General features: G+C 47.5%; 10 protein-coding genes across 10 annotated transcripts; 5 read left to right on the plus strand and 5 right to left on the minus strand.

Moving 5' to 3' along the window:
- Positions 1-1,024: 1,024 nt before the first annotated feature.
- BDW43DRAFT_300504 (FAD-binding oxidoreductase) lies at positions 1,025-2,551 on the minus strand (the record flags this gene model as incomplete). The annotated part of the gene is made up of 3 exons (XM_032044908.1): positions 1,025-1,827; positions 1,899-2,022; positions 2,123-2,551. The coding sequence occupies 3 exons, from the start codon at positions 2,549-2,551 to the stop codon at positions 1,025-1,027; spliced, it is 1,356 nt and encodes a 451-aa protein (XP_031899859.1).
- A 1,262-nt stretch (positions 2,552-3,813) lies between these two features.
- Positions 3,814-5,553, plus strand: BDW43DRAFT_300505 (cytochrome P450; the record flags this gene model as incomplete). Its single annotated transcript, XM_032044909.1, has 5 exons — positions 3,814-3,900; positions 3,976-4,114; positions 4,197-4,582; positions 4,634-5,244; positions 5,298-5,553. The coding sequence occupies 5 exons, from the start codon at positions 3,814-3,816 to the stop codon at positions 5,551-5,553; spliced, it is 1,479 nt and encodes a 492-aa protein (XP_031899860.1).
- Positions 5,554-6,333: 780 nt separating this feature from the next.
- BDW43DRAFT_311435 (GTP cyclohydrolase I) lies at positions 6,334-7,196 on the plus strand (the record flags this gene model as incomplete). Its single annotated transcript, XM_032047195.1, has 3 exons — positions 6,334-6,478; positions 6,530-6,831; positions 6,891-7,196. 3 exons carry the CDS (start codon positions 6,334-6,336, stop codon positions 7,194-7,196), a joined length of 753 nt encoding a protein of 250 aa, XP_031899861.1.
- An 888-nt stretch (positions 7,197-8,084) lies between these two features.
- Positions 8,085-9,077, plus strand: BDW43DRAFT_300507 (dihydroneopterin aldolase family protein; the record flags this gene model as incomplete). Its single annotated transcript, XM_032044910.1, has 2 exons — positions 8,085-8,840; positions 8,901-9,077. The coding sequence occupies 2 exons, from the start codon at positions 8,085-8,087 to the stop codon at positions 9,075-9,077; spliced, it is 933 nt and encodes a 310-aa protein (XP_031899862.1).
- A 1,098-nt stretch (positions 9,078-10,175) lies between these two features.
- Positions 10,176-11,548, plus strand: BDW43DRAFT_311437 (TauD/TfdA dioxygenase family protein; the record flags this gene model as incomplete). Its single annotated transcript, XM_032047196.1, has 4 exons — positions 10,176-10,344; positions 10,398-10,567; positions 10,621-11,142; positions 11,204-11,548. The coding sequence occupies 4 exons, from the start codon at positions 10,176-10,178 to the stop codon at positions 11,546-11,548; spliced, it is 1,206 nt and encodes a 401-aa protein (XP_031899863.1).
- Positions 11,549-12,927: 1,379 nt separating this feature from the next.
- On the minus strand, positions 12,928-15,200 carry BDW43DRAFT_319800 (uncharacterized protein; the record flags this gene model as incomplete). The annotated part of the gene is made up of 3 exons (XM_032048977.1): positions 12,928-12,993; positions 13,051-14,297; positions 14,414-15,200. The coding sequence occupies 3 exons, from the start codon at positions 15,198-15,200 to the stop codon at positions 12,928-12,930; spliced, it is 2,100 nt and encodes a 699-aa protein (XP_031899864.1).
- A 2,598-nt stretch (positions 15,201-17,798) lies between these two features.
- On the minus strand, positions 17,799-19,659 carry BDW43DRAFT_92385 (acetamidase/formamidase family protein). The gene is made up of 5 exons (XM_032050715.1): positions 19,335-19,659; positions 19,253-19,271; positions 18,895-19,183; positions 18,555-18,828; positions 17,799-18,496 (listed from the first exon to the last, which is right to left on the minus strand). The coding sequence occupies exons 1-5, from the start codon at positions 19,407-19,409 to the stop codon at positions 17,918-17,920; spliced, it is 1,236 nt and encodes a 411-aa protein (XP_031899865.1). The 5' UTR covers positions 19,410-19,659; the 3' UTR covers positions 17,799-17,917.
- Positions 19,660-19,687: 28 nt separating this feature from the next.
- Positions 19,688-21,302, minus strand: usgS (transmembrane protein UsgS). The gene is made up of 4 exons (XM_032050714.1): positions 21,022-21,302; positions 20,792-20,964; positions 20,346-20,739; positions 19,688-20,279 (listed from the first exon to the last, which is right to left on the minus strand). Exons 1-4 carry the CDS (start codon positions 21,151-21,153, stop codon positions 19,911-19,913), a joined length of 1,068 nt encoding a protein of 355 aa, XP_031899866.1. The 5' UTR covers positions 21,154-21,302; the 3' UTR covers positions 19,688-19,910.
- A 280-nt stretch (positions 21,303-21,582) lies between these two features.
- BDW43DRAFT_92480 (uncharacterized protein) lies at positions 21,583-23,887 on the plus strand. The gene has a single exon (XM_032050716.1). It carries the CDS (start codon positions 21,924-21,926, stop codon positions 23,574-23,576), a length of 1,653 nt encoding a protein of 550 aa, XP_031899867.1. The 5' UTR covers positions 21,583-21,923; the 3' UTR covers positions 23,577-23,887.
- Positions 23,888-23,905: 18 nt separating this feature from the next.
- On the minus strand, positions 23,906-24,879 carry BDW43DRAFT_277124 (signal recognition particle 14 kDa protein). Its single transcript, XM_032042033.1, has 2 exons — positions 24,661-24,879; positions 23,906-24,565 (listed from the first exon to the last, which is right to left on the minus strand). The coding sequence occupies exons 1-2, from the start codon at positions 24,685-24,687 to the stop codon at positions 24,200-24,202; spliced, it is 393 nt and encodes a 130-aa protein (XP_031899868.1). The 5' UTR covers positions 24,688-24,879; the 3' UTR covers positions 23,906-24,199.
- Between the last annotated feature and the right edge of the window lie 79 nt (positions 24,880-24,958).

Below are 24,958 nucleotides of genomic sequence, written 5' to 3' on the forward strand. Positions count from 1 at the left end.
GGTCCACGTACATGTATAGACCCATGGTTCCTTTGAACACATCTCCTAAGTGTGGAATCTCGGATGCATCGGCTAAATATCACCGCAAATTAAGGAGTAATATGAGAATGTATGCAACTATGCTCAGTATCGGAATGGACGTGGTGTAAAGGGACAGCGTGGACTGGGACCTGTCTGAATGACCAAAGGGATAAAGGGCTCGGTTAAAAGAGATGTCATTGTGTCTCAGAATGCATTGGGAAGGTCTGCTCCACCCAAAATTGCACTTAATATCGCAAGTATGCATCCCAATCGAGACACTGGTAGCATGCCATTGAAAGCGGGCGCATTGAACTCGAGCATTCCTCAATGAACACAAACAAGCTGAGCTATCAATTCTGATTCCGATCTTCTTTTTCAACGGATCCACATTATGTTGAAGAACATAGGCGAGATGGTATGATCCAATTATTCAATTAGGGTATGCGGTTATTTGCATGGTTGCAGAGGAATCGCTCCGCGTGAAGGCCAATCAGAGCCTTGATATAGGCGAATTCGATGCTATCTCTTAAGCTTACTACGTGACTGTGTTGCCTGTTGCAGTGGGGATCTACATGGCCGTGAGATCATGCCTGAGGTAGGGCAATCGAGGTACCCCTTTGTAGTATTGATCTACCGGAGAGCGTTCTTGAATAATCCAAGCAGTCTATGGATTCTCTTGCGCCTTTTTGCTGCGGCCCTTGGGACTTAATAGCTTCTTACACGACGTATGTAATCTGAAATTAAGTAGAGATACTGTGCTGACAACTTGTTAGATCGTTGCAATGCTCTTCAAAAACATGAGAGAACTACCAAGATTTGTTTAGAATATAACTTTAATGCTCTTTCGACAGGATTCAAGGGAGACAGATTCCTACTGTGCGAACCCGCAACTTTGAATCTGTGAACTGGGCTTTCGGGCCATCCCGTCTGTCTAATTAGGGTTGACGCCGTAAAGGCTTATACCGGGGTCCTCTAATATATACGGAAGAGAAACTTGCAAGGACTAGTTCCTAACTTCGAGCTTCGTCCAGTCAGGCTGATACCGACACATAATGCCCTTAGGATCCCACTCCTCACATATCTCTATCAAGCGTCTGGTATTGTCACTGGCCCAGTAACGCGCATTCTCCTTTTGAAGGTCCGAATCTCCTAGATACGTACCTACCGAATGATTATCAATATCTTTCATGACCTTCCGCACCCAGGACTGGCATGTCTTATCATCCTTGGCATCATCCCACACTGTATAAATTGCGAAATAATGATCAGACCGCATACTCAATGCCATGTCAGGTAGCTCGCGTCTGCTCCATGGGTTCATAGCGGTCCAGAATGCGAACGATTTCCCACGAGGGAGTTCCAAAAAAGCTTCTTCTAACACCGAAACCACATCGGCATCATTGTGGATGTATGCGTTATCCGTATGGTACCGATGTCCCTTTGGGTTTGCTTTTGCCTGTTTCACATACAGATTCCCTAGACTATCTTCTCGGCAATACCACTCACTAAGCGATCCCGAAGGTCGGGATTTGTGTGTGTGTATAGGGCGTAGAGCTGCTTCAGCCTCCTCGGCCGTTGCCTTCATAGAGACGAAATGGATAGAGACACATACTTCTTCTTGGTCTTCGGGATAACGGGTGCATACTGTGATCTCGGTGTCATTGTCTAACGTAGGGGCCATCTCAAGTACCCAGGAAAATGCGTCTCGGTAGCAACTGCGCGGATAAATGTAACCCGATGATCGGAACCCATTTCTCGGGTATGGCATTAATCGCAGGTGAAATTTGGTCACGACTCCAGGAAATGCTTGATTGCGTCCTTTCGTCAGACAGACAACTTTGGTATAAAGGAGAGGAGTTGAGGAGAAATTGCTCTACCTGGTCCCGCGCCTCGAGCGGCCCAATATAGCTCAGCATTCTGTTGGGCGTTGCAAACGAGCAACTGTCCTTGCACGGTAACTACCTCTACTGCTTCGACGCTTTCACACGCCCAGCCCCAATTCTGAGAGGGAAAACAGACATTAGGAATAAGTTTCTCAAGGATCAGTTGAAGAAGCACGAACTACAAATATCACAAGGAAAAGGAAGAGGAGACAACGTACCCGACAATTCCAACCCATTCCACCTTGCAGTAAGAACCCACCGAGACCAACGTCGGGGCAATGACCCCCGTGGAACATCAACCCATGCTTATCGATTAGAAAGTCATTGAGCTCTTTGCTTGTAATACTAGGTGAAACCTTTGCAGTACGAGTTCCTTGGTCGACTTCCAATACCCTAAAGGCACCTAGGTCAAGCAGAATGGAATGGTCATGAACACTCCACACAGGAAAGGAATGTCCGCCAGCCCGAACAGCAATACGGTAATTCCGCTGCACTGCTAGCCTGATTGCAGTGATTATATCACTCTCATTGGTTGGCTTCACTACCGCTCGTGGAAACCGATCAGGGCAACGTCTGTTGAAGACCCGACTGAGACGTGCAGTTTCGTAGGCTACTACGTCTGCAGACTCCCGCCAGAGTATATGCATTGGGCTTTCATGAGACATACACTTGAATGGGTTGAGGTGTCTGATACAGCTTTCCTGCGAATCGGCCGAGGATGGCAGGGGTCAATGCGCGGTGATATGCTGGTGACGGGCCAGAAAGGTAAATGATTGTCTTGGAATTCAAGGTGAATTACGGAGATGCTTTAACTTCATCCTGAGAGTGTGAGCTCCCAAGCAAGGGATGATATACTTAAAACTTTATAGAGAGTCGGAAGGGATTTCTCACAGGTGTCAGCCAGCCAAGGGCTCCCTTGCAGGAAATGAAAATTCAGCGACACGGAAACAATTATTACCAATTCCGGTCCGGGCTGTTATAGGAGAGGACGTGTGCAGAAGATTTCTTTTCCTTGGCTAGGATATAGGTAAGTTGTGAACAGAAGAAGACTAGATTGTATAGAATATTCAGCATACGTAGTTGTTGAAATAAAGCTTGACAACTCCAAGATGATATTGCGTGAAAGTGACCTTGATCGCGCAATCAGGATCGACCTATACTGACAGATGAGTCTCCGAATAGATCTTACCTGCTACTCAAAAGATGTACTGCGAGTCTATCGCCCTTGAATAGTTCCGGGTCAAAATTGGTTGGCTCAGTGTAACCCTAACAGCAGCCAGCCTACGAGAATGAACCACCTAGAAGACCCGGAAATCCTTCTTGGTAAGCTGGCTCCCTTTTGAAGCTGACAGATTCACTGGGAAGCATTCCTGGGCTGTGGGTCAAAACAAGAATGTAACCCAACACACCACTGAATGAACTGTTGGGAATGTCATGACGGATATAGTAATCTTAATAAGAAAGTAAGAATAATTCCACAATTTCAACCGCCTCTAAAGTTCCAGTCTATTCTTTCTTTCTACTGTCTCTAGGAGTAATTCCGGCATCCAACCCCCATCCTCCAAAGGGGGGTTCATTACAGGCCTTCTTACTACACTGAAACTGGCAGTGCAGATTTCAACGACCCACATTAGAAGTGCTTTAAGGGCAAGGGTCTGCTACTGTTACTCGCGGAATGTCCAGCGTAGAAACTAACCAAGGTCGTCATTACGGAATTGGCAACCAGTGCATAATCATGTCTATGAAAAGAAAGCCTTCCAGATAATGTCTACATCATATTGCAGGGCCTACGACAGGTGCTCTGGACATTTCTGCCTATCTTCTTGCCTTTTCTAGGGACATTTAGCCGTGAAGGCAAGACAGGCACCTTTTGACATACCTTGAACGGTCTTCTAAGTCGTCACTCCCAATGACTTCCGGAATGAAAGACATAGTTAATCTTCCGGTCTATTGGGCCGCGCTTCCACTCTTACTCCTGGCAACGTTTCTTGTCAACGTAAGTTAACCCAGCACCCTTTGGCGTTGAATGTTACAGTTGCGTTGTCTAAAGTCCCCAACTAAGAGACAATAGACCATAATCCAACGTGGGAGCGCTCCTCTGTCAGCTCTCCCAGGACCATTGGCCTCAAAGTTTACAGACATTATTCTGAAGTACCACTGGCTTACAGGCAACAGAGCCAAGTACGTCCACTCATTGCACGAAAAATATGGTTAGTGAGCTATTAAGCTCCTCTAAACAAGCTTTTCAATGCGAAATAGAAGGAGGACATCGAGCTAAACGTGGAGAAATAGGCCCAGTAGTTCGTGTCAGCCCGAATGAGGTCGACATCAGCAGTTATGCTGCCGCAAAGGAGGTTCATAGTATCGGAAGCCCCTTCGTCAAGTCAGAGTTCTACCGCCATCTGACTCGATATGACGTCCAGAATTTGTTCAACACAGGTGATCCTAAGTTCCACAGCGAGCGACGACGACTGCTCGCATCACCCATGTCCAACTCTTCAATAAAGCTCATGGAGCATTCGATTGATGCACGTGTGCGCCTTGCTATTAGAAGGATAGAGGAAGAGATGGAGACGCGTCGTGCGGTGGATGTGTACAAGTGGTGGCTGTTTATGTCCACCGATGTTATTGGGGAACTGTGTTTTGGGGATTCTTTTCGGATGTTGGAGCATGGAAAGGTGAGTATCTTGCCCCTCTACTTTGGAAGAAATGCGATTGACGTATAGTAGAAAACCCAATATTCCAGGGACCTCGAGTCCGTGTCCGCCATGGAAGCAGTTAGGGTTGCCTTCCCAGGTATGGTCAGCCTGGCGAGTGTGGTTCCTTTCCCAGTTTTCCGCAAATCTGCTGAAGCGGGTCAACGCATGGAGGAATATGCAACCGAGTCAGTCCATCGATACAAGAAATTAATGGCCGCTGACCCCAATCCGAAGCCAACACTCTTCACGAGGCTGTTTGGGGCCGGAAAAGAAGGCCTTCCGGACATGGAAATCATCAATGAGGCTATCAGCTTTATCATTGCCGGCAGCGATACAACAGCAACGACCATGACCTATCTGGTATGGGAGGTCTGTCGGAACCTTCATATCAAAAAGTCGTTGGTACTGGAACTAGCCAGTCTTCCGAATGATTTTCAGCATGATGACCTTCGCTCGTTGCCGTACTTGAACCAAGTGATCACAGAGACCTTGCGCCTATACACTGGTGTCCCGTCTGGCTTGCCTCGTGTGTCGCGACAAGCAGCTAATCTAAGCGGGCATTACATTCCCGCTGGTGTGACTGTTACAACTCAGGCGTACAGTCTTCATCGGGATCCTGATGTCTTCACTGATCCAGAGAGGTAAGAGGTCACCGTCATAGCAAAAGAGCATGCAGGGAAACTAATGACACTAGATTCAACCCATCTCGCTGGGAACAACCTACTAAACCTATGGAGGACGCCTTCATGCCTTTCGGTGGTGGTTCTCGTACCTGTATAGGTATGCATTTGGCTAGGGCTGAGCTTCGACTTGCAACTGCCCGCTTTTTTCGGATGTTCCCCAAGGCAGTTGTCTCTACGGAAGAGGGAATGGGTGCAGATGATATGGACCAGGTAGCCTATTTCCTGATGTCACCGAAGGGTAAACGGTGCTTAGTGCAGGCCTGGTAGCAGCCAGCGTAGATAATCTACTAGGATGTCTGGAAGAATCATGGTCTGGTTACGAGCCTATCAATGCTGCACATTTGAGTGCGTTCAACTATATGTATAAGGCCGGGCTACTATTAGATCGGCCATTTTAGGAAGTCAGATGGAGACAATGAAATCCCAACTTAGCATACTCTGAATGTTTAAATCTGCATAGAATACGGCAGGAAGTCTCAACGAATAAGATGGGGAAGAATTCAAAGGTGATGAGTAGTCACCGTTTACAGTATGCAAATGTAGCACTGTCTCTAAAATCTAACTTCTCAAATCATATTGGACGGGTTTCATGTTCCGTGAAGAGATATAGAAGTCTCCACAAGCATGACTAAACTGTACAGCTAGAGTCGTAAGGTTACAGTCAACTGAAAGCAAATCTCCTCGTTTGAAGACGCAAACAGACGGTTCACAATCTTAATGATTGGCCATGAAGCGCCCCTCAATGCCGGAACTGGTACCAGGTATGTGGACAGCTGTCAATGACCATCACATTCTTCAGCAGGGGTTTCTTTCCCACATACCCACGTTGTGGATTGGTATACTATTCTGTATTTTTAGGAAGATTCATCAATTTCCGGCGTCGTTTTTCAGCTAAGCCCTCTGTCGGGCCTTGTGGGGAACGCTGTTGCTTCGGCCGAGTTCATGCTTCTAGAGGAACTATAAGTGACACGATTATCCATCAACACCTACTATCCAGTGCATATTCCACAACACAAGGCTTACAGCAAAGAATCTACAAAAGCAATAATGACATTCACGGAGCCAGATGTTATTGTTGGTGCTCCTCAGGAGGGCGTAGGGCGACTATCGCCCCAGAAATCGGCCTTGAAAGAAGTGATCACCGCCGTCGATGACGATGATTATAAGATCCCGACCAATGCCCTTAAAGCAGGTGTGTTGAAGCCCTTGCCATATAGAATATAACGCTATTGACACAGGATAGAGCTCCCCCTCGCCGGAAAAGCTCTCGACAGGAACGCTAAGTTGACCCGCGAGGTGAAGGTGGCGGCGAGCATGAAAAAGATTCTGGAAGACATAGGAGAAGACCCAAACCGGGAGGGCCTCCTCAAAACTCCCGAACGGTACGCTAGAGCTATGCTCTTCTTTACAAAGGGCTACGAGGAGAGTGCCCTGGATATCGGGAAGAATGCGATCTTCGAGGTAGACCATAACGAGATCGTTCTTGTTCGCGATATTGAAGTCTTCAGCATGTGCGAGCACCATCTTATTCCATTTATGGGCAAGGTAAAGTTAACTGGTCTTCAGAGCTTGTCTTTAGGCTACGAACTGACAATGATATCTAGGTCCATATTGGGTATATCCCCAATGGTCGAGTGCTGGGCTTGTCTAAGCTTGCTCGCATTGCGGAGGTCTATGCACGCAGGCTGCAGATCCAAGAGCGTCTAACACAGCAAATTGCTCAAGCTATTGATGAAATTTTGCAGCCGCAAGGGGTGGCTGTTGTCATGGAATCTGCCCATATGTGCATGGTTATGAGAGGCATCCAGAAGACCACCTCTATGACTACAACAGGTTGTCGGACGGGCATCTTTAAGACGGATAAGGAAGCTGAGGAGCAGTTCAAATTCCTGTTGAACCTGAGGCAATGAAGCTAGGCAGTTAGCCCTGATTATGTCTACATAGAATGTTGAGCTGTGGCTTACAGCCTGCATTCAAAGTTGAGGAATCTATGGCCTACGAGTAGCCACAGAGTGGCTATAATAGAAGTTTCTAATTGGAAAATGATGCAGAGCGAATACCTTGGTAAACCATACATTGTACATTCAAACTTTTAACAAGAAGTTCTCTTGTTTACAGGATCGCATCTTCACGACCTGTAATGTAGCTTCAACCTGCAAACTTCCCCCCTCCAGTAGCTACGTATGTAGGAGTTCCCCATACGTCCGGTAGTACATGTGAATCCATATGCGGTCTCTGAGAAGGTGACCCCCTGCTATTCCACATGACGATCCTACATGATCGGTGGGGCATTGTTGCTACGGTAGGATGACCTGGTCCTGGTCCAAGCTGTTTTCGTATGTCCCTATCGCCACCGGATATCGTTGACAAGGAGAACGTCGAAAGGGTAAATCCGTTACTTATTAAACCAGGTATTCGTTAAGCACTAGATATCGCATCTGGAAGGCTTTTCCTGGTGGGTATCTGCTGTCTCACTACCTAACCCTTGCATACTACTCCACCAACCCGTATGGAGCACCCCCGTTGTTCTGAACCAATGAAGACATGATAGTATATTCTGGCTGTTGAGTCCGAATTCGTCTGGTCTCTGCAATATGTAAATACCGAAGCGTGACATCGGACTGGCGTTCGTCAACTTAGCCGGATTGAAGAACCGAGGACGGAACTCCTTCAACCCAAGATTAACACCTGTTTGCCCACTCCATATGCTCCAAGCCCAGAAATGTGATTCATCCGTTGAACACTTCAGCTTTGCTTTGCCTGTTGCTTCACTCTCACACTTCTTAGCAAACGTCAGCATGGGTGAATTGAAAACCACATTTCAGATCTCCTCTGCGCCGCCGGTTGTAGACAACATCTGTCTTCGCAATGTGCAGCTTCCCTTGCCTTCGGCTCCAGAAGCATGGCACCGTCTAGGCCAGCGGCAACCATGCTCCATGTCGCTCAAGCTCTCATGTTGCTCCATAGTCGCATCTGCTGCAGAGGATGATGTATCCTTGTCTCTGGACTATGGGCAGCTCTATCGACGTATCGAGGAACACGTTCGCCACTGGCCGAATGTGTACGACGGAGCGGCCAAGAGGCTTCCAGCAGTCGGACTTCATGGGGAGCCCATCAGTGGATCTCCAATTGTCGACCATGGACAAGATGTCACTCTTTTGGCGGGAAGAATCGCTGGCCTCGCTCTAGGCTACCTATCTGAGACTGCTCTTGAGATAAACACCAAAAGGGCAGGTACAATCCAGGAAGACTTTGGGGTTTGTGAAATCTTTTTGCATCTTCCGAAAGCCATACTACGTGCCGAACAAGGCCTGTCGTATCGTTGTCTCAGCACGCTGGGACACAGTTCAGACGGAGTTGCTGCCGCAGTTGTGACGGAAGGCGAGTTTCGGATTCAGAACATCCGTTGCCACTGTATTCTCGGCATCAATGTTCATGAGAGGCTTGAGAAGCAGACGGTTATAGTATCGTTGGCCTTTAAGGGGCCTGGCCACCATCAGTGGATGACAGGATTCATGGAGATGTATCAGGAGATGACTAGGATTGTTGCTGAGGTATGCGTTACCTGGGACAAATCTTTGTCGACACGTGAACTGATAATCTTTGGTGTCTAGGAGGTAGATAAGACCACCTTCCAGTCGGTCGAGGCTCTGGTGACTCTCATCGCTCGCATTGCGACGGTGGATTTTGGCAACGAACTGGTCACTGTGCGAGCAGAGAAGCCCAATGCATTGGCATTCTCCGAGGGAACTGGGGTGGAGGTGACTCGCTCCCGGAGCTTTTTCGTTTGATAGGTGTGTTACCCTTGCCAGTCTAATGTCAGTATGCAATATCCTGAACGAGCTGACGGGTCGTGACCGGTAGCTATATAAACTGCCTCGGTGGCTGCCCTGTTTTCTCGTGTCTCATCTACGATGGAATATAGTGCGGGAATATCGAGGAATAAACTATGTTAAGGTATCAAATATTCTACAAAGTTTAGCTCTTTTTTTTTATTTTTTATTTTTTTTTGAAATAGGCTTGTCTGTTAATTGCTCGAGGTATCCAGGAGAGGAGTACACACCCATGTTCATGTGCTTTGTGAATTTTTAATAGTGCCTTATAACAAGTAGATGACGAGCAGCTTATAGCTCACGCTTCTAAATTAAAGCTTATGTCCTGTCTTCCCAATAAGACGTACTTTACATGGTATGAGTCTCTAGGAGCATATTCGAAGAGCATGTTCGAAGCCTACCAACATAAAAGAAGGCCGCATTATCACGTCAGAGGCGGATATGGATCATGTATGACGACATGAACTCAATGCGCCATCGGCATTAGTGTATGAGTGACACATCAGAGGCATCTATGGCAACGAACAGTTGGGCGTTTTCGGTAGGATGGTGGGTAGGACGAATGCAGTAGGAGATATCCATGTTCAGAATCCGCTATAACCCTCATTAAAACAGTGGATCCCTGAAGTACCACAACGTTAATGCCCCACATACAACCTCGAAGCAACATGGCCGGAATTGAGCTTGTACGCATATACCGGCAATCCTTAGGGAAGCATTCCTTTTACTTCCCGGTGGGCCATTGTTGTTTCCATGTAAGCGTCTTTGATTGATAGTGACTGCTACGCTGCTCCACCGAAACAGCTGCCTATGTCAGGGATGAACTATAAGCTATGCTAGAAAGCCATCTCTCAAGAGGCCTATTTGATTATGTTATCTAGATTAGCCTCTGATTGCTCAAGCTGGTTTCGTTTGAGCGAAGGATCTGTAAGGCCTTTGGGAGAGTAAACGACCCCGAAAAGCTTAGCTTAGCCCTTCTTTGCGGCTCTCGTATTTATCCAGTCTTTGCCTAGGCCGAAAGCAAGATACAAAGCTGCCTGTTATTCGAACTGAAAAATGGGTTCCTTGACTTCTTGGAGCACGAACGCCCTCAAGAGGAAACCAAAGGATAAATGGAACGTGAGTAATGTGTTAGACCCCTTTGTCCTAGTTATACTGATGGAAGATGCAAAAGATAGTTTGGAGCCTCTGTGGCAGGCGTTGATCTCAACAATCTTTCGAGCAAGTTCTAGGCCCTTATTCGACAAATCAGATCTGACCTAACAAAATGAACTCCAGCCGATGATGTGAACAGTCTCAGAGAAGCAGTATGGAGGCATAAGGTCATTATTGTAAAAGGTCAACACAACCTCGACCCCAAGAACCAATGGGATCTCATCAGAAGACTTGATCCAGAAACTAAGGACGAAGGGAAAAGCCTAAATGACCATCGGAATGGGCTCCTCTTTGTAAGTAACATCTACCTAACATAAGTGACAAGAATCTAACATAGACAACTTAGCGAGCCAGATGTTTCCCTGGAGCCGGCAACGTCCGACTCTTCGGCAAGGGCTTTCAGGGTGAAGATCACTACGGTATGAAGAATCGCACTATTACTCGATGGCTTAACCACGACTGGCACGTGTCTCCGCCACCCAAGGAGGCCTTCGAAAGCGGGATTACCCGGTTCCAACGGTGGCACTTTGATGCGCCGCTGTATGGAGACGAGCCGACGTGGTTTACATGTCTGTGGATCGCGAAGCAACCTAGCGGGCCAGACCTTACGGTTGAATGGGCTGACGGGTCGGGCCTTACTATGGAGACCCCGCCTGGCCTGACTGCCTTCTTTAGCTCTGTGCAGCTATATGACATGCTGTCGCAGGATGAGAAGGAACTCGTTGATCACAGCTGGGTAGAGTATGCGCCTCATCCATTCAAGTGGATTCATGAGTGTAAGAGCAGGAATACGGGTCTTGGTATTGCCGATGGCGGACACCTAACTGAGGAGGAGTTGGGAGAGTATGACCCGGCTGCGGTCAAGAAGGTAAGCTGTCGCCCTGATACTAACTTAGTTCTTCTGTGTGCTGACGGCGAGATAAACACAGTATCCTATGGTCTGGGTGAACCCTCGGACCGGTGACAAGGCATTCCAGGTCCACGGCATCTGCGTCCGGAGGCTCTACCTGCGCAGCTCGACGAACGAACAGCCTCGTGTCGTTGAAGATATTACTGAGATCCATGACTTCATCTTGGGCATCCAACATCGAATCTTGAAGCCTGAATATATCCTGCTCGCTCCTGCAGAGGAAGGGGATATGGTTATTTGGGATAACTATAGTCTCTTCCATACAGCCATTGATTATCCTGAGAAATACGGACCGAGGTCGATGCATAAGGCAGATACAGGAGGAAGCATTGGTCCAAAGGGTCCTGTCCCAATTGGAATTTGAAAGAAAATAGCCTCTTAGATTTATCCCTAGCTCGCCCCGTGGATTTCCGACACTACGCTACAGCAGTGGAATATAATAGGACAAATGAAGGATTAGCAATCTTTATACCGCAGCCTCGCGTACAATGAGCCACCGCGAACAGTTTGGATCTAGATAGGGCACTGTACTTGTAACGTCCATACAGATGGTTCTCACACAGTAATAGAGGATGCTTTCCCACGGGTAAAACGACCTTTTACGAGGAGGACAACGGTTGAACACGAAAGAACTCCTGTAACATGGCCTGTCATAACATCGACCTTGATCGGGTAGACACTATCTACTTTAGAGAGCACCAGCTGGATGGGACAAGCCATTCTCGTGAGCGCTGTAACTCAACGCTATGCATTCAGACTGGCAGAAGTTTGGCAGCACCGGGGTCTTCTGGATGTGACTACGACGGGATAGCTTGTTAGAGTATATTGGCTATACGTGCATTGACTATAATGGACAAATGGTCTAAACTTTTAGTTAAGGCCACCCAGTACTAAGTCAGCAGAACTAACTAGCATAACCTACAGAAGCAGAAGCTTCACCTGAAGTACGCTACAGTTGCGTTACATTCAGCACCCTATCTTCACAGCAGCGCTACAGACTAGATTCCGCGTCATTAAGAGTTGTATCTATGTAACGTGGGGTATTTCAGCTCTCTGGTTCCAGTTCGAACTACGTCCAGCATGTGTGGAGCCATCCTCTATGGATCTACTGGGACCCAGGAATGGCGACCCATATAACTATTTGGTATTCCGCAAACATCACTAGTAGGGGTGGGGGCCTACTGGTCCCCTCAACCCTTGTGGAGATGAAGTACGCATTTTTGTCTGCAAACACACTCGTTAAGAACTTGGGTATCTGTGTTGCCTAGGGCTAGCGCACCTTTGTGAGATGATGTCGAGTCGTTTCAAGAATATGCTACGAATGTGTCAAGACGATCAAAAGCATTGCACACAGTCGTATAATGGTTTGTATTCACTATTATAAGTATTCCGCACGTATTGGTTGATATACGAAGTTCGAGTGTATGTAGGCTGACAATTGGTACAGTTAGTTATTAACTAACTACGCATATCCACGTATGTAATCATTCGATTTGCCTCTAGAGGATTGTGTAATTCTTCCAATGTTAAACCATACATGAGGGCAGTTTTAGCATTATATGTGAAATTATTTTTAATAATTTTATCACTCTGTTTGGTTCATTAAGCTAGTAGCAAGCGCTCAAGGCCGCTCGGCCCTCTTTCCAGTGCCTCCCGCTTACTTCTTTCTGCCCTGGGGAGCGCGCAACACAATACAATATAGCCAATATCCGAGATGGAGTGTGAAAGGATGCTCTAAAATAACTATGCACCAGGTTTGAGGAAGCCTGTAGCCTTTTCAATCTGACCTATAATCTTGTTCATTTGTTCCTATAGCAAGGTTAGCCAGCAGGATTGCGAAACCATGCAGTGATATGAGACACATACCTCAGCACCGGACCAATTACCGATCCCAATTTGGTCCCTGAGTTGGGGGAAGCCAAGAGAGTGGATGTAATACGATCCGCCAGGAAGTATTAAATTGACAGCGCGCGACCCCAACGTCTTGTCGGGGTCCGCGAAGAACCGCTCAAGAGTAATATACTTGCGATTAACTTCCTTGATATCGTTCAGGACTGATTTCTTCGCTAGCCCTTGGCTGGACTGCACCAAGGACTGACCGTATGCGTCATGTGCTACACATCCCTGATGAAAGTCTTCAAGGGCAGTATATAGGGGACTGAAATCCAGGTCAATTGTAGACGGGGCTTTTGATCTGAGCTCATCCGCCATCTCCTTCAAGGAAACGCCATAGTCAGCAGCCAGGAAGGGGAGTAATAAGGGCTCCGAGAGTGTAGTCGCCAGCGACAGCCAGAGTTTGGTAGTAAATATACTGTATTCTCTGTCTGGGTCCCCAAATCTGTCTATCCAGTCCTCCGAGTCAAACAACGAATGATATGGAAACACCGGCTCTCCCGGCGCATTGGTGAGGCCAAAATCCAACGTCGAAAAGCAGTAGTTATTTTGGAAGGGGTTTGCATCCCCTCCTGAACCCATACCAATAGCCCCGTTCCAATAGTTGACATTGTTCCCTGGAGGAGGCACATCCTCAGAAGCAAGGCGCAAGACGTTCGTCATGAGGGGACTTCCCAAGGCGTGAAATTTAGAGCCTGCTCCTGCAACAACTACGTTCAGGTATCCGACAAGGCTGGAATTCAACCAGGATATATTGTCTTTCAGCCATCCCCGTGAACCTACTGTGCCGATCTCCTCTCCTTCCCAGCTTGCCAACATGATGGTCCTGCGTGGTGCCCACCCTCTGCGTAAAGCGGCTCCGAGGATTCGGGCGATTTCAGACAGCGCGCAAATTCCACTGACTGCATCGCCAGCACCGGGCCCCCAAGCATCGCGGTGCCCCCCTAGGATAATAACTTCATTGGGGAACTCTCGACCGGGTATCTTGCCGATAGTGTTGTGAACGGTCCTTTTAACATACTTTCGGTTGGTGTACAGGTTGAGAGCAATGTTTGGAGGCGAGGGGCCAACATTATATTGGACGCCGTAGGCCTCCAGACCTCCACCTTTCCATCGGTCGCCAAGGTTGTCGGCCACTGGACCATGTCCATTGAGTGCCCTCAATATGGGAATAGCATCTGCGTAAGAGATGGGTATTGCCGGAATGGAGTGTCCATCTCCTGTAAGGCCGTCGTTAGGATCTCGAACGTGATTCCAAGATAGAAGCATGGCTCATAGACAAAAGGAGAGATAGAATGAGAAACTGGTGTAGCTTTCAGGGAAAGGGGCAACATACCAACGCCTGCAGATCCTCTCTCTATCATACTTGGAGGACGAGCTGGTCCATCTGGAAATGGCAAATATCCATTTGCCTCGGTAATATTTCCATCGAGTTGAGGGTCTGTGTATTGGATAAACCCTACTGCTCCCATATCAAATGCAGCACGCATCTGAACCACCCGATTGACTGACACGTTGAAACGCTCCAGGAAAGATGATCCGAAGACGGTCTTCGTAATGATGATCTTTCCCCTAACGCTAACATTAACGCGCGCCAAATCTTCATAGTCTTGCGGCAGACCAAAATTAACATAGACATATTGTGCCGTGACATTTCCCGCCAGAGTACCTCCTAAAATGGCTGGCAAGAAGGGCGGCTCGTCCTCTCCCGGGCCCGGGATATTATCCTCTATCAAACTTGTTTCGTGCAATACAACCTTATCTTTGTTGCCAATATCAAGGAGAGTCAGCTCTTGGCCATCAGGAAAGTCTACTTCGACTTCATGAGGGTCTAATTGCGTTTGTGGAATCCCAAACTCTTCCCATCGGGCTTGGGTCCACTCTGCCTGACGACGACCCTGGCTCGCAAAGTGGGAATTGTTGGTATAATAGCGGCTGCATTGGCGGATACTATCAGCTTTCGGTGCATCGAAAAGACTTTGCCACGGTGATAAGCCGAGGCTGGCATAGTCCTGCGTCGTCAAATGTCGCTGCTGAGAGTGCTGAAAGCCAACGGCACTGGGAATAGTCACTGCCAGTGCCGCGAGGCATTTCAGTGAAGGTCTGTGCCGAAAAGGCTCCATAATCATATTCCATACGAGTGACAACTAATAGTACTGGTGCGTTGGCGCGGGATATCTCGTCACTTTTGTAGTAACTCTGGTGGACGTAAGGTACACTAATATCTTGTCCTTACTTCCATGCACAACGTTACATTCCGGTCCCAACGCGAAAGTTGGGAACCGAATCACCGCAACCTAGTTAATTAATGCATTACATATCATTCAAATGTAACCTTGAAAAGGGGGGTAAAATCGCGGTAAAGCCCTGCTGCATGCGTCTCTCACTTAATAGTGGCCATGATGGCTGCCTCGGCCCATCTTCTATACAATCAATGGCAACAAGTCCTATTATGCCATTGCAGGCCCTTTCTAAATCTTTTTGCTTTCGTTCTCATTCCCAGTGTTAAAGTCGACAGGATTATACACTAGCTGCTCCCAATATCCTGAACGGATCCCACTTAATTAAGATCAGAGGTTTTTTGATCTCGTGGAGTACAATAGTGTTCCAGACCCACATGAATAGTGTCTGCAAGTTGTCTTCGCCCTTACCTCACACACTAAAGATCCAGGCCAATTCGAAGATCAAAAGATGCTAGCTAGATTATACCGCTAAAGCAAAGCATCAGGTTCCACAATATCGTTAATTAAAATTATCGAGCGACCACACGTCGCCATGGTTGCTTAAGCTTCATTCAGTGATTGGTGGCCGTCACGCTGGCGTGCATTGAGATCTACAGCTTCAGCAAATACTTGGTCATATTATCCTCAATTTGTTAGCCAATTCAAACTCCAACTAGCTTATCTTCTACATAGGAAAAATAGTAGTGCGAGGGGCTGATCTCTAGAGAGGTTTAGGTAAGTATTAAAAAAAAAAAAAAAAAAAAAAAACAAGAGGTAAAATGGCTTGAAGATTATAGCATATTATAGCATGATTCAATACAGTATATATCATAGTCTTATGCAGCCCTCAAAGAAGTTTGTACTGCATTACCTAGAACACCATTTTGGTATAGTGGACTATCATTAACGACTTAAGACCCTTATTGCCTCCATGGACTATTCTTAATGATATTCATCTTCAGTATCTCTTATTGAATGTGGAGCATGACTTTATGGGGTTTTGTCGTGGATACAGTAAAGCTTGACCCTTAGGGCTTTGCTGTTAGGTCCAATGTGTAATCCCAATGTACCACCTCTTCCTTGGGAGGTTCCCGGCAACGTCTGATCGTCGATTGATGTGGCTTTTAACTTGCTGATACCAAAGATGGGAGCAGGTACAAATATTCATGTGCAATTCTATACGTCTTCACCCTGTTAGCGTCGGCTGAGGTAAATTCGCAATGGCCTATAGTTTGGATCTGTGGGAATTCTGTACTTCTCTCAGTAGGGCATCTATGAGTTCTCACCACGATTGTATAAAGGACTGCGTTAAGCAAAAATAGGATATGGTGACCATCTTGTTTTTGTTGGCTTGCAAGGTAGCATTAAATCAAAGTGCCGATCTGCATGAATGATACCACTGCGTTCCGTATAGATAGCGATTGCCTACAGAGAATACCATTCTGGCTGACTTTAGGAAATCTCCAACAACGCTGTGTATCGAGCAATGAAACGGTCGTTGAGGCAAACAGTATGGCTCTAGGCTTGAATGATCGCCCACAGAGGCTCCTTCTCTTGGCACCTTGTATCTTAAAGAATTCCTCTTGGGTACTGTATTGAGAGATGCTTCAAACAGACTGTAATTGAAGGTCTTCAGCTCGTCTAGATGGTAGGCCACAACAGAGAATTAGTGGTGATTTTGCACAGGAAACTGATATTACAGCTCTGGTTGTACTATCCCCAAAAGCCTGCCAGTCACATAGACTGTAAGTTGGGGAGTTAGATTGACACAATGGGCTAACCTTTGGAAAGGCAAGAATATGTCAGCCATGAGAGCTTAGATTAAGGTTGTTTCTGACTGACTGATAATATCTCGGAGCAGGTGGTGACGACCTCGGTGTCTGTCTTCCGCAAATGCGGGTCGATCGAGCTGTCTCTCCTGGCCAGGACTGAAGCGGGTTATACCTGTCCACAATTTTTCCAGAGGAAGCCATGACTGAATGAATTAACTACTGGACAGTAGGTCTATCTAGTGTAAGATATAATAACTAAAGACTCTGTGTTGGGCGACACAAGGCGAAGCTTGGGTGTAGCCATACTGCTTCCAGATGAGACAGATTTCAGTCACCGATACATTGGTAGGTGATGTTAACCACCATTTCACCAAGTGGGTGCCTCTCTAAAACATATTGAATAGGGCAGATCAGCTGGCACGAGGCTAATGCACCTCGGTGATTGTTATAATGAAGAATATGCGGAGAAAAGCAGATCTCAAGCCGCAACAAAGCCCAGGGTAAACTTCGTTTGGCTCAATATGGAGGAGTGCTCGTTGTGTGTGAAGCAGAAGTGGGTCGATCAAAATTGGTTGTTATATTTTCCGTTTCGAGGCTTGAAGCGATAGAAATAGATATTTTACCCCGGTAAGTGACCCATTCATTGAATTGCAGTTTATTCCCAACGTATGCTCGACTTCACAGTCTAGGTTGCATAGTAGACCCTTTAAATGGCAGTGCTCATTTTATTATCAGTCACAGATGGTTGCAGTGAATATAAATTGGAATTGGGAGGGAGGCAATCTTAGACATTCATCAATTCCTGTCCAGGTAACAAACAGTACATCAAATCAACAGGGAATAAAATTAGTCACTAGCAAATGCACAGGTGCCCATATCCAATTGAGCAACTTCCGCCTCAGGCCGGATGTCAAAATCAAAAATATCTATTGGCACCCCCAATGTGGTGCAGGCATTCGGGATATCCACGAGGCCCGCAATATGGCCCTGTACGGGAGCACAGCTAAGTAGCATGTAGATTTGGTAGTCATTGTAGCCATACCGACGGAGGTACTCAATCACCCGGAGGCAAGTCTGCCGATATGCGACAGTAGCATCGAGGCAGTGCTGTTTCCCATTCTCATCAACAGAGAACCCTTCGAAGGTAAGATACCGACCAGGGCCAAACTGTGGCTCAACTGGCCCGGGGTGGAAGATAGGAGACTTCATGCTCAACTTGGCCATTCCGTCCTTTATTACGGTGAACTTGATGGTAATGACACCGGCCATTTCTATGGCGCCACAGAACGAAATCTCTCCGTCACCCTGAGAGAAGTGTAGGTCTCCCACGGAGAATTTTGCGCCTGGGACATGAACTGGAAGGTACACTTTGGAGCCTCGGGAGAGGTTTTTGATGTCACAGTTCCCTCCATTCTCAGGACGACCCTAGATTGATTAGCATATCAAGCTCGGGGAACAGCCACTATGTCGGTTATGCACATACAGGAATAGTTCGGGCCCCTTCTCGTGCAATGCGTTCCTTGAGGCTTTCCTTCGCACTACCAGCGTGAGCGCACTTGGGCTCAGGAGGCTTCGCGACATCGCGCCCGGTCGTGTTGGCTGCGATAAGCTCGCCCTCACGGCGGTTCCACTCTGCTAGAACCTCTGCAGAGGGCGCACATCCTAAGATACCCGGATGAATAAGGCCAGCGAAACGCACATGAGGTATGTGACGGGAGGAACAGAAGATGCCCTCAAAGTCCCAGATGGCTTTGGCTCTATACACACCATCATTAGAGCCCTGTCTGCCATATGATTGATTGGAATGCAAAATAATGTCTTACGCTTTGGGGTAAATCTCGTCCAAAAAGCCTCCTCCATTGCGCCGATCGAAGACGCCGCTAAACCCCCAAGGCTGATCTTGGAAAGGTTGAACATCCTGAATTTCCACCACGAGAACATCGCCGGGCTCGGCATTTTCAATGTCAAATGGGCCCGATAGATAGTGGATTTGGGTCAAGTCCACATTCTTGACGTCGTCGGCAGAGTCGTTGTTCTTGATTTGGCCTCCAGTCCAGTCGAGACATTCGATCTTAACAACCTCATTGTTTGCAATTTTCCCACAAGAGGGAACTGTTAAACAGACATATGCTTAGAAAGGATTTCACAGATGGAAGTCGGGGATTTTGTTGGGGGATATACCGTCGGGGTGCCAGCGGTTCTGTATGGATTTGTTAGTACCGACGCCATCATTCCTATCTCTATTTGAGTAGAAAGAACGTACATGTAAACCCGGCTGTTCCCAAGCTGGCTTGTCTAGATCAACTTTGAGAGCAGTACGAATACCTTTGTGTCCCATATTTTCGTGTTATCGGCGTGTGAAGGGTTGATGGGACTCTCTACGGTGAAGTAGTAAAAGTAGTGGACAAACCACTTTCTTTAGGGGGCCTCGTATTTGAACTTCAATGCGACGGAGAATGTAACTTTCCCCTCACGCGGAGGATGATCCATTGATTATCTTTCGAGTTCTGTTATTCATTGTATTATCAACCCCGCAGTTGAGGATTACGAACCGATAGACTTATCGCGCTTATCAGCGGGCCTTGTCGGGGTAAACAATGAAGTTGTTGTTCATTGATCTATAGATAATAACAAATCTAATTGGAGAAACGCTAAGAATTGGGCCATACCATAGGCTAGGACTATGTTCTGCAGTGTCTACAAGGATAGACAAGCGGTTGATATTAATAGTCCGAGGTATCCATCCTTATCTTCGATTCTTATCTCCTCGGTAACGACTCGTGTAAGGCAAAACACTATACAAACTAGAAGGAGATCGTGCCAGAACGAATCCCCAGACCTAGGAAAACTTATGCCGAACAGCGTCGGGTTCAACAGGCCTGTTGCTGTCTTTGCCGGCCTGGGCAGCAATGTTGATTTTGTCGATGTTATCCAGCGACAACTGCAGGAAGTCGTGTTTATTCTTCCAGGTTACCTGGCTTTCGGCAAAGCCATCACTCTCAGATGGACTTGGCGGAGGATCCGTGATTTTAGTGATGAGATAAGCTGTGGATGCTTGGGCGATACCATATATGAGAACTCCTACGAAAGGCGTCCTCAGCACAACGGTGAAAGCAAAGGCGAAGCCGAATAGGACTCCTTCGCGGTCTGCAAACCAGCGGCGTTTCTGTTCGGTGGTGTACTTGACACGGCAAAAGTACGGCTCGAGCTGGTCCAATCGTTAGATGCTAACATACATCTCTTTGGATTATTTGTGGTGTTCATAGTCACTTACAAGTTCACGCATCAAACTGCGGGAAGAGTAATAGGTGTGAATGAAGGTGACCAGGTAGCGCTTGGGAAGAACCAGGCCGGTACCGAAGATAGCAGCAGCAGGGGCTGTTCCGACGCCCTGCTGAAAGGTATAGAACGAGGCCGCGGGCATCACAAAGCGCCCAACGATTGGAAGAAGAGATAATAAAAAGACGCCAAGCATCATTCCAGCCTTGCGCCCATACCGACGGAGGAATAGGAAAATGGATTCTCCGGCTGGCTTAGACACACCGACACTGCCTTTCGTCGAGTACATGGTAAGGTTGGGGTAATACATAGACCGAAGTGTTTTGGGATCGTCCAATTTATGCTTATCAGCATAGGTTGAGTCGACCCATTTCAGTGATTCCATGAAACTATAGAGTCAGTATATATGGCCAATGTGTCAAAGAATGCCAAGAGATTTACATTTCATCCAGGGTTGGGGTTATGTATCGCATGAGCGTCATCAGCAGGAAGGGGACTTGAAGTACCGACTTGCTCAGGAAGTCGAGACTTTCAAGAAGGCCATCGTCCCAGGTCGCACTCTCCAAGTCGGCTACCCATGAAATGATCCATAGAAGGAACTTAACTCCGATGATCTAAAAAGGATGCTGTCAGTTTTGCAGATCCCATCCTATCCAGGAACCGGGACACACGGGGATTTGAATGATCAATTGAATGGCCACTCCAACAGCTACTGCAAGAGCGGCTTGCCGGAAATGGTTATATTTGAAAAGCTCTGGGTTCCGCAGTGCTCGAACAGCTGTTGGTGTTTTGGTCAGCCCCATATCTACTAGTCAAGATGCCAAGAGGATCTCCGTGCTCTTATCAATCGTTGAAGAGCCATGGAGACAACTGCTCGATATTGACAATTTCTCAAGGCCCATGACCTGATCATCCGAAGGCACAAACCGTATATTGATGTCTATTGGCATTCTTCCTTTTGGCTGGGGCGAATCTCCGGAAGACCCGGACTTGTTTAAGGTAGTGATGGGAAAGACTCACTTCCAACAACTGTGAGCTGAGCACCACGGATCACGGCATTAGGCTCAAAATTGGGCATTTTGAGCGTTTTTGGTAGCCTCGTCAACGATCCAGGAACGGATTGAGGTTGAATAGTTGACGTGTATTGTTCCTTTTGTGGATCTTCGTCACCTGCAGAAAGCGCGCAGGCAACAGCATAATAAAATCTATGGCGGCGACCGGGGATTGGCCAGTAAACGCGCGCGTTTGTGGAAGAGCCGCGGGACCCACAGTGGGCATGTGAGCGTTTGCCTCAGGCGACGATCTGGTTCCCGATCCCCCGCGGTTTCTGTTGAAGAGGCAAATCACAGGAACTTTCCCCCCGTACAGAGAGGACCAGTGGTGGTCGTTCATTCTTTATCAACTCAACAACCCTTCTCGGCTTACATTCATTCTCATCTAACTACGCTCTTTCTTTTTTCATTCACCATATTCACCATATCGCTTTTATTTTGATCGCACATTCGACTTAGTCTATTCAATGTAATCTGTTTTGTTCTCCGCCCTTTCTTCTCACTACTAGTTCTCATGAACAATGAACGATCTCTCGGATGCGCCTCTTCCTCAGATCCGTCGGTCTGCCACTCTTCCTCCCAAATTAAACCCACGTCTAAAACGCAGTGTGGAGTCGTCGAGGCCCTCGGGGAACGATCTTTTTTACCATCCTGCAGCCAAAGTCGTTCATTTCGCCCCGAGAGCGCTTGCGCCTATCCCATCAAGTAATTCGCCAGCGGACTTCGATTACCCGGTGGATACCGTTGAGACCCTTCCATGGAGGTCGCCCACCGAAAGAACAGTCGCTTTTGCGCCCCTTCGGCTTGAGAAAGTTCACGGCCTAACTGTGTTCCTCAAATGCGGCAGTGTCGTCCATGCGATCCTTAAGAACTCTCAGTGTTGGTGTGTTGACGGAGAGTCCACTTTTGTTCTACGCATCCGTCCCCTCACGTACTATCGCATCGAACTTCCAAATGAATCAGAAGAAGATAAGGAGTCTGTCGGGGCAATGAAAGTGGCCTTGCCTCAGATACTCCGCTACGAAGTCACACCCTGCCCGTTCAAAAGAGGTTTCACTGTCGAGATACCGGAGGAGGCCAAAGTCCCGCGGCGCAAGAGGGCATGGCGTCCCAAAGGGCGAAGGGAAAGCGCACCTATACTTGCACGCTATATACAAGATAAAGGCCCGGTTCACGAAGACATCCCGACCGAGCCTCTGAGCGCTGGCGAAGATACTGATGGGAACTTGACAGATGACAGCTGCTTCACAACAAAAGGCAGTAATAGCACAACTCTCGAGACCATTCCGGACGATAACGAACTTCCAATATCTACCAGTATCCCTGAAACCATGAATGTGTCTCAATGCTCTGTGTCTGAGACTCAACAGAGCTTCCAAACCTTGCTGGCAAGGTTTGAAGATACGCCAGAACCCATTTTAGAACCTGATATGTCATTGTCGTCAAGTGTTGACTCGTTCCACTCTGCCGCACTTTCATCGTCCTCAACCCCCGACTCGAATTCGGGTTCAACTTTCCCTTCGGCCACGTCAATCGATGGCACTAACCTTGGTCTGAGTGACCGCGGTAACAATCGAAGTCAGTCGGAGAATCTAACATTTCAGGAGGTTGATTTCTCTGCCAAAAGCTCTCTGTCAGATATTAAGTGCCAAGATTACTGCTCGTCTCGGCCCCGGGCTTCTCCTAGGGCTTCTTTCTCGGAGGATGAATATAGACGAGTGCCTGGTGCACTACCGGATGACCAGATGTCAATTGCAAGCTATGCTGGTACTTCGAAGAGCACAGACTCAAACCCAAATCTCAGCAGTATGAGCATTGAATTTCGTCGTCGGTCTAAGGCGTCCTGTGAACGAGTACTTTCCCCGATGCCACCGCAATCCGCTTTGACCCTCACTAGTCCTTCGGGAAAGCAAAACACGACGTCTTTCATCCAGAAGACATGCACAGTGGTTCTTGTTCCTCCGATACAGTTATTCATTGTCCTTATTCATATTGCAGCTCGGATTGTATTAGGCCCAGCCTTGACATCGGCCGTAGGGGATTTGAACCGCAAGTTCGAATGCCAAGTGACGAACCCTCAGGAGGCTGTGGACGACTTTGATCTTCCTCTTGCACCCGACTGTCCCCGGAAGCAGTCGATATCGGAAGAGGCCAACTCGTGGGAGTTGGATTAAATCATTTGCCAAGGTAACTTGCGTAACTTGGCAGTTTCTCTCTTTGACTTATCTTCTCCTTTCAGTTTCATTACCTATTAGTCCACTCACATTTGTTTCTTTAAGTTCCTCGTACTCGGCATGATGTCCTTGTTTCCATGATGATGATTTGTGCACTATTTCACTATTTCTCGGTTTTGGGTACCTGTACGGTTTTTGGGCGGATCTGTTCTTCCTTTAAATACTTGTTCTCTAATGTCCCCTTTGTACTTTAGCATACTTAGGTATAGTGATAGCTAATATACCCTGCTACTATTAGTTGGAAAAGGGAAAGGAAGCACAATTGAATCGTTCATTCCTCGATCTAGTCCATATCTTCAACTCACCAACCTGTCCAGGTATATGTATATCTAACATATCAACACGAAAGGAACAAGGAAAAGAGAGGGGGGGAGGGGGAATAAATGTTAAAAACAGGTTGAAACCAGAGAACGCCATCAATGCAAAGAATCAAACAGAGCCATTTTCAGGGAGCAGTCGATTGATGAACCATAATCCCCAGCCGCAACGGCATCACACACTCCTTCCCGTAGATCATCAAATCATGCCGCATCGGTGCCCACTCATACCCAAACCCAACAAGTCTAGGCTTTAGCCGCCTTCGAAGCTCCTTTCCCCTTAGCCTTGCCCTTCTTGCGATCTCTCTTCTTCAGCCCCATCATCCCTGCCTTGCACACCTCCGCATAGCGAGTATAGAAGGTCTCGAGATCCTCCGGCGCCACGATCGTCGACAACTTGACTTTCGTGATAGTCTTCTTCTCGACCTTGTTGTTCTTCGGATTAGGGGCGTTGGTATTACCATCCGTCGCTCGGATAAGGATAGAAGGACGTGACGAGAGATCAGTCTCTGATGAAGCAGTAGTGTCGATGAGAGGCTTCTGAGTGAGGAAGACAGAGCCGCGGGTCTTTTGAGAGGTCTTGGATAGAAGGTCGGAGAGAGAAGAGAAGAACTACAATAAGTATTAGCAAGACGCCCCGTGTAATAACAAACGCCTCACGGATATAAAGCAGGCCAGTGCCGGTAAGTAATCATCCAAATACACACCTCTTCATGACCAAGATGTGGTGCCATTGCGACAACAAACGTCAAATTCGCTTTCTGTGCGGTGTATGCAGCGTAACACGTTTACCTCCCGTAGCCTAAGCTTGTCACCAACAAACAAGACACCAAAGCCGAATGAAAAATGAAAAGTACTTGACCGAATGAAAGCTGTCCAAGTTCCCCTCGGTTCTAGCGTGAGTGATACCGAGCAGCATAACCACATCGACAACCCTCCGCAGTTGGAGCGGGCTCACCGCCTTTGCTTAATTGGTTTCCGCCTCCCACTCCGCCCGCCTTTCTT

The sequence above is a fragment of the Aspergillus alliaceus genome, assembly GCF_009176365.1.
Source record: "Aspergillus alliaceus strain CBS 536.65 unplaced genomic scaffold BDW43scaffold_24, whole genome shotgun sequence".
NCBI classification, from domain to species: Eukaryota; Fungi; Ascomycota; class Eurotiomycetes; order Eurotiales; family Aspergillaceae; genus Aspergillus; species Aspergillus alliaceus.

Coding starts and splice junctions, on each gene's coding strand:
- BDW43DRAFT_92385 (XM_032050715.1), bottom strand. CDS start 19,409: ATGGGACACAAAGGTATTCGTACTGCTCTCAAAGTTGATCTAGACAAG. Junction 18,829..18,894: donor GACGAGATTTACCCCAAAGC/GTAAGACATTAT, acceptor TGGTGTGTATAG/AGCCAAAGCCATCTGGGACT. Junction 18,497..18,554: donor AAGGGGCCCGAACTATTCCT/GTATGTGCATAA, acceptor TAATCAATCTAG/GGTCGTCCTGAGAATGGAGG.
- usgS (XM_032050714.1), bottom strand. CDS start 21,153: ATGGGGCTGACCAAAACACCAACAGCTGTTCGAGCACTGCGGAACCCA. Junction 20,965..21,021: donor AATTGATCATTCAAATCCCC/GTGTGTCCCGGT, acceptor CATCCTTTTTAG/ATCATCGGAGTTAAGTTCCT. Junction 20,280..20,345: donor GCAGTTTGATGCGTGAACTT/GTAAGTGACTAT, acceptor CGATTGGACCAG/CTCGAGCCGTACTTTTGCCG.
- BDW43DRAFT_92480 (XM_032050716.1), top strand. CDS start 21,924: ATGAACGATCTCTCGGATGCGCCTCTTCCTCAGATCCGTCGGTCTGCC.
- BDW43DRAFT_277124 (XM_032042033.1), bottom strand. CDS start 24,687: ATGGCACCACATCTTGGTCATGAAGAG. Junction 24,566..24,660: donor CACATCTTGGTCATGAAGAG/GTGTGTATTTGG, acceptor TACTTATTGTAG/TTCTTCTCTTCTCTCTCCGA.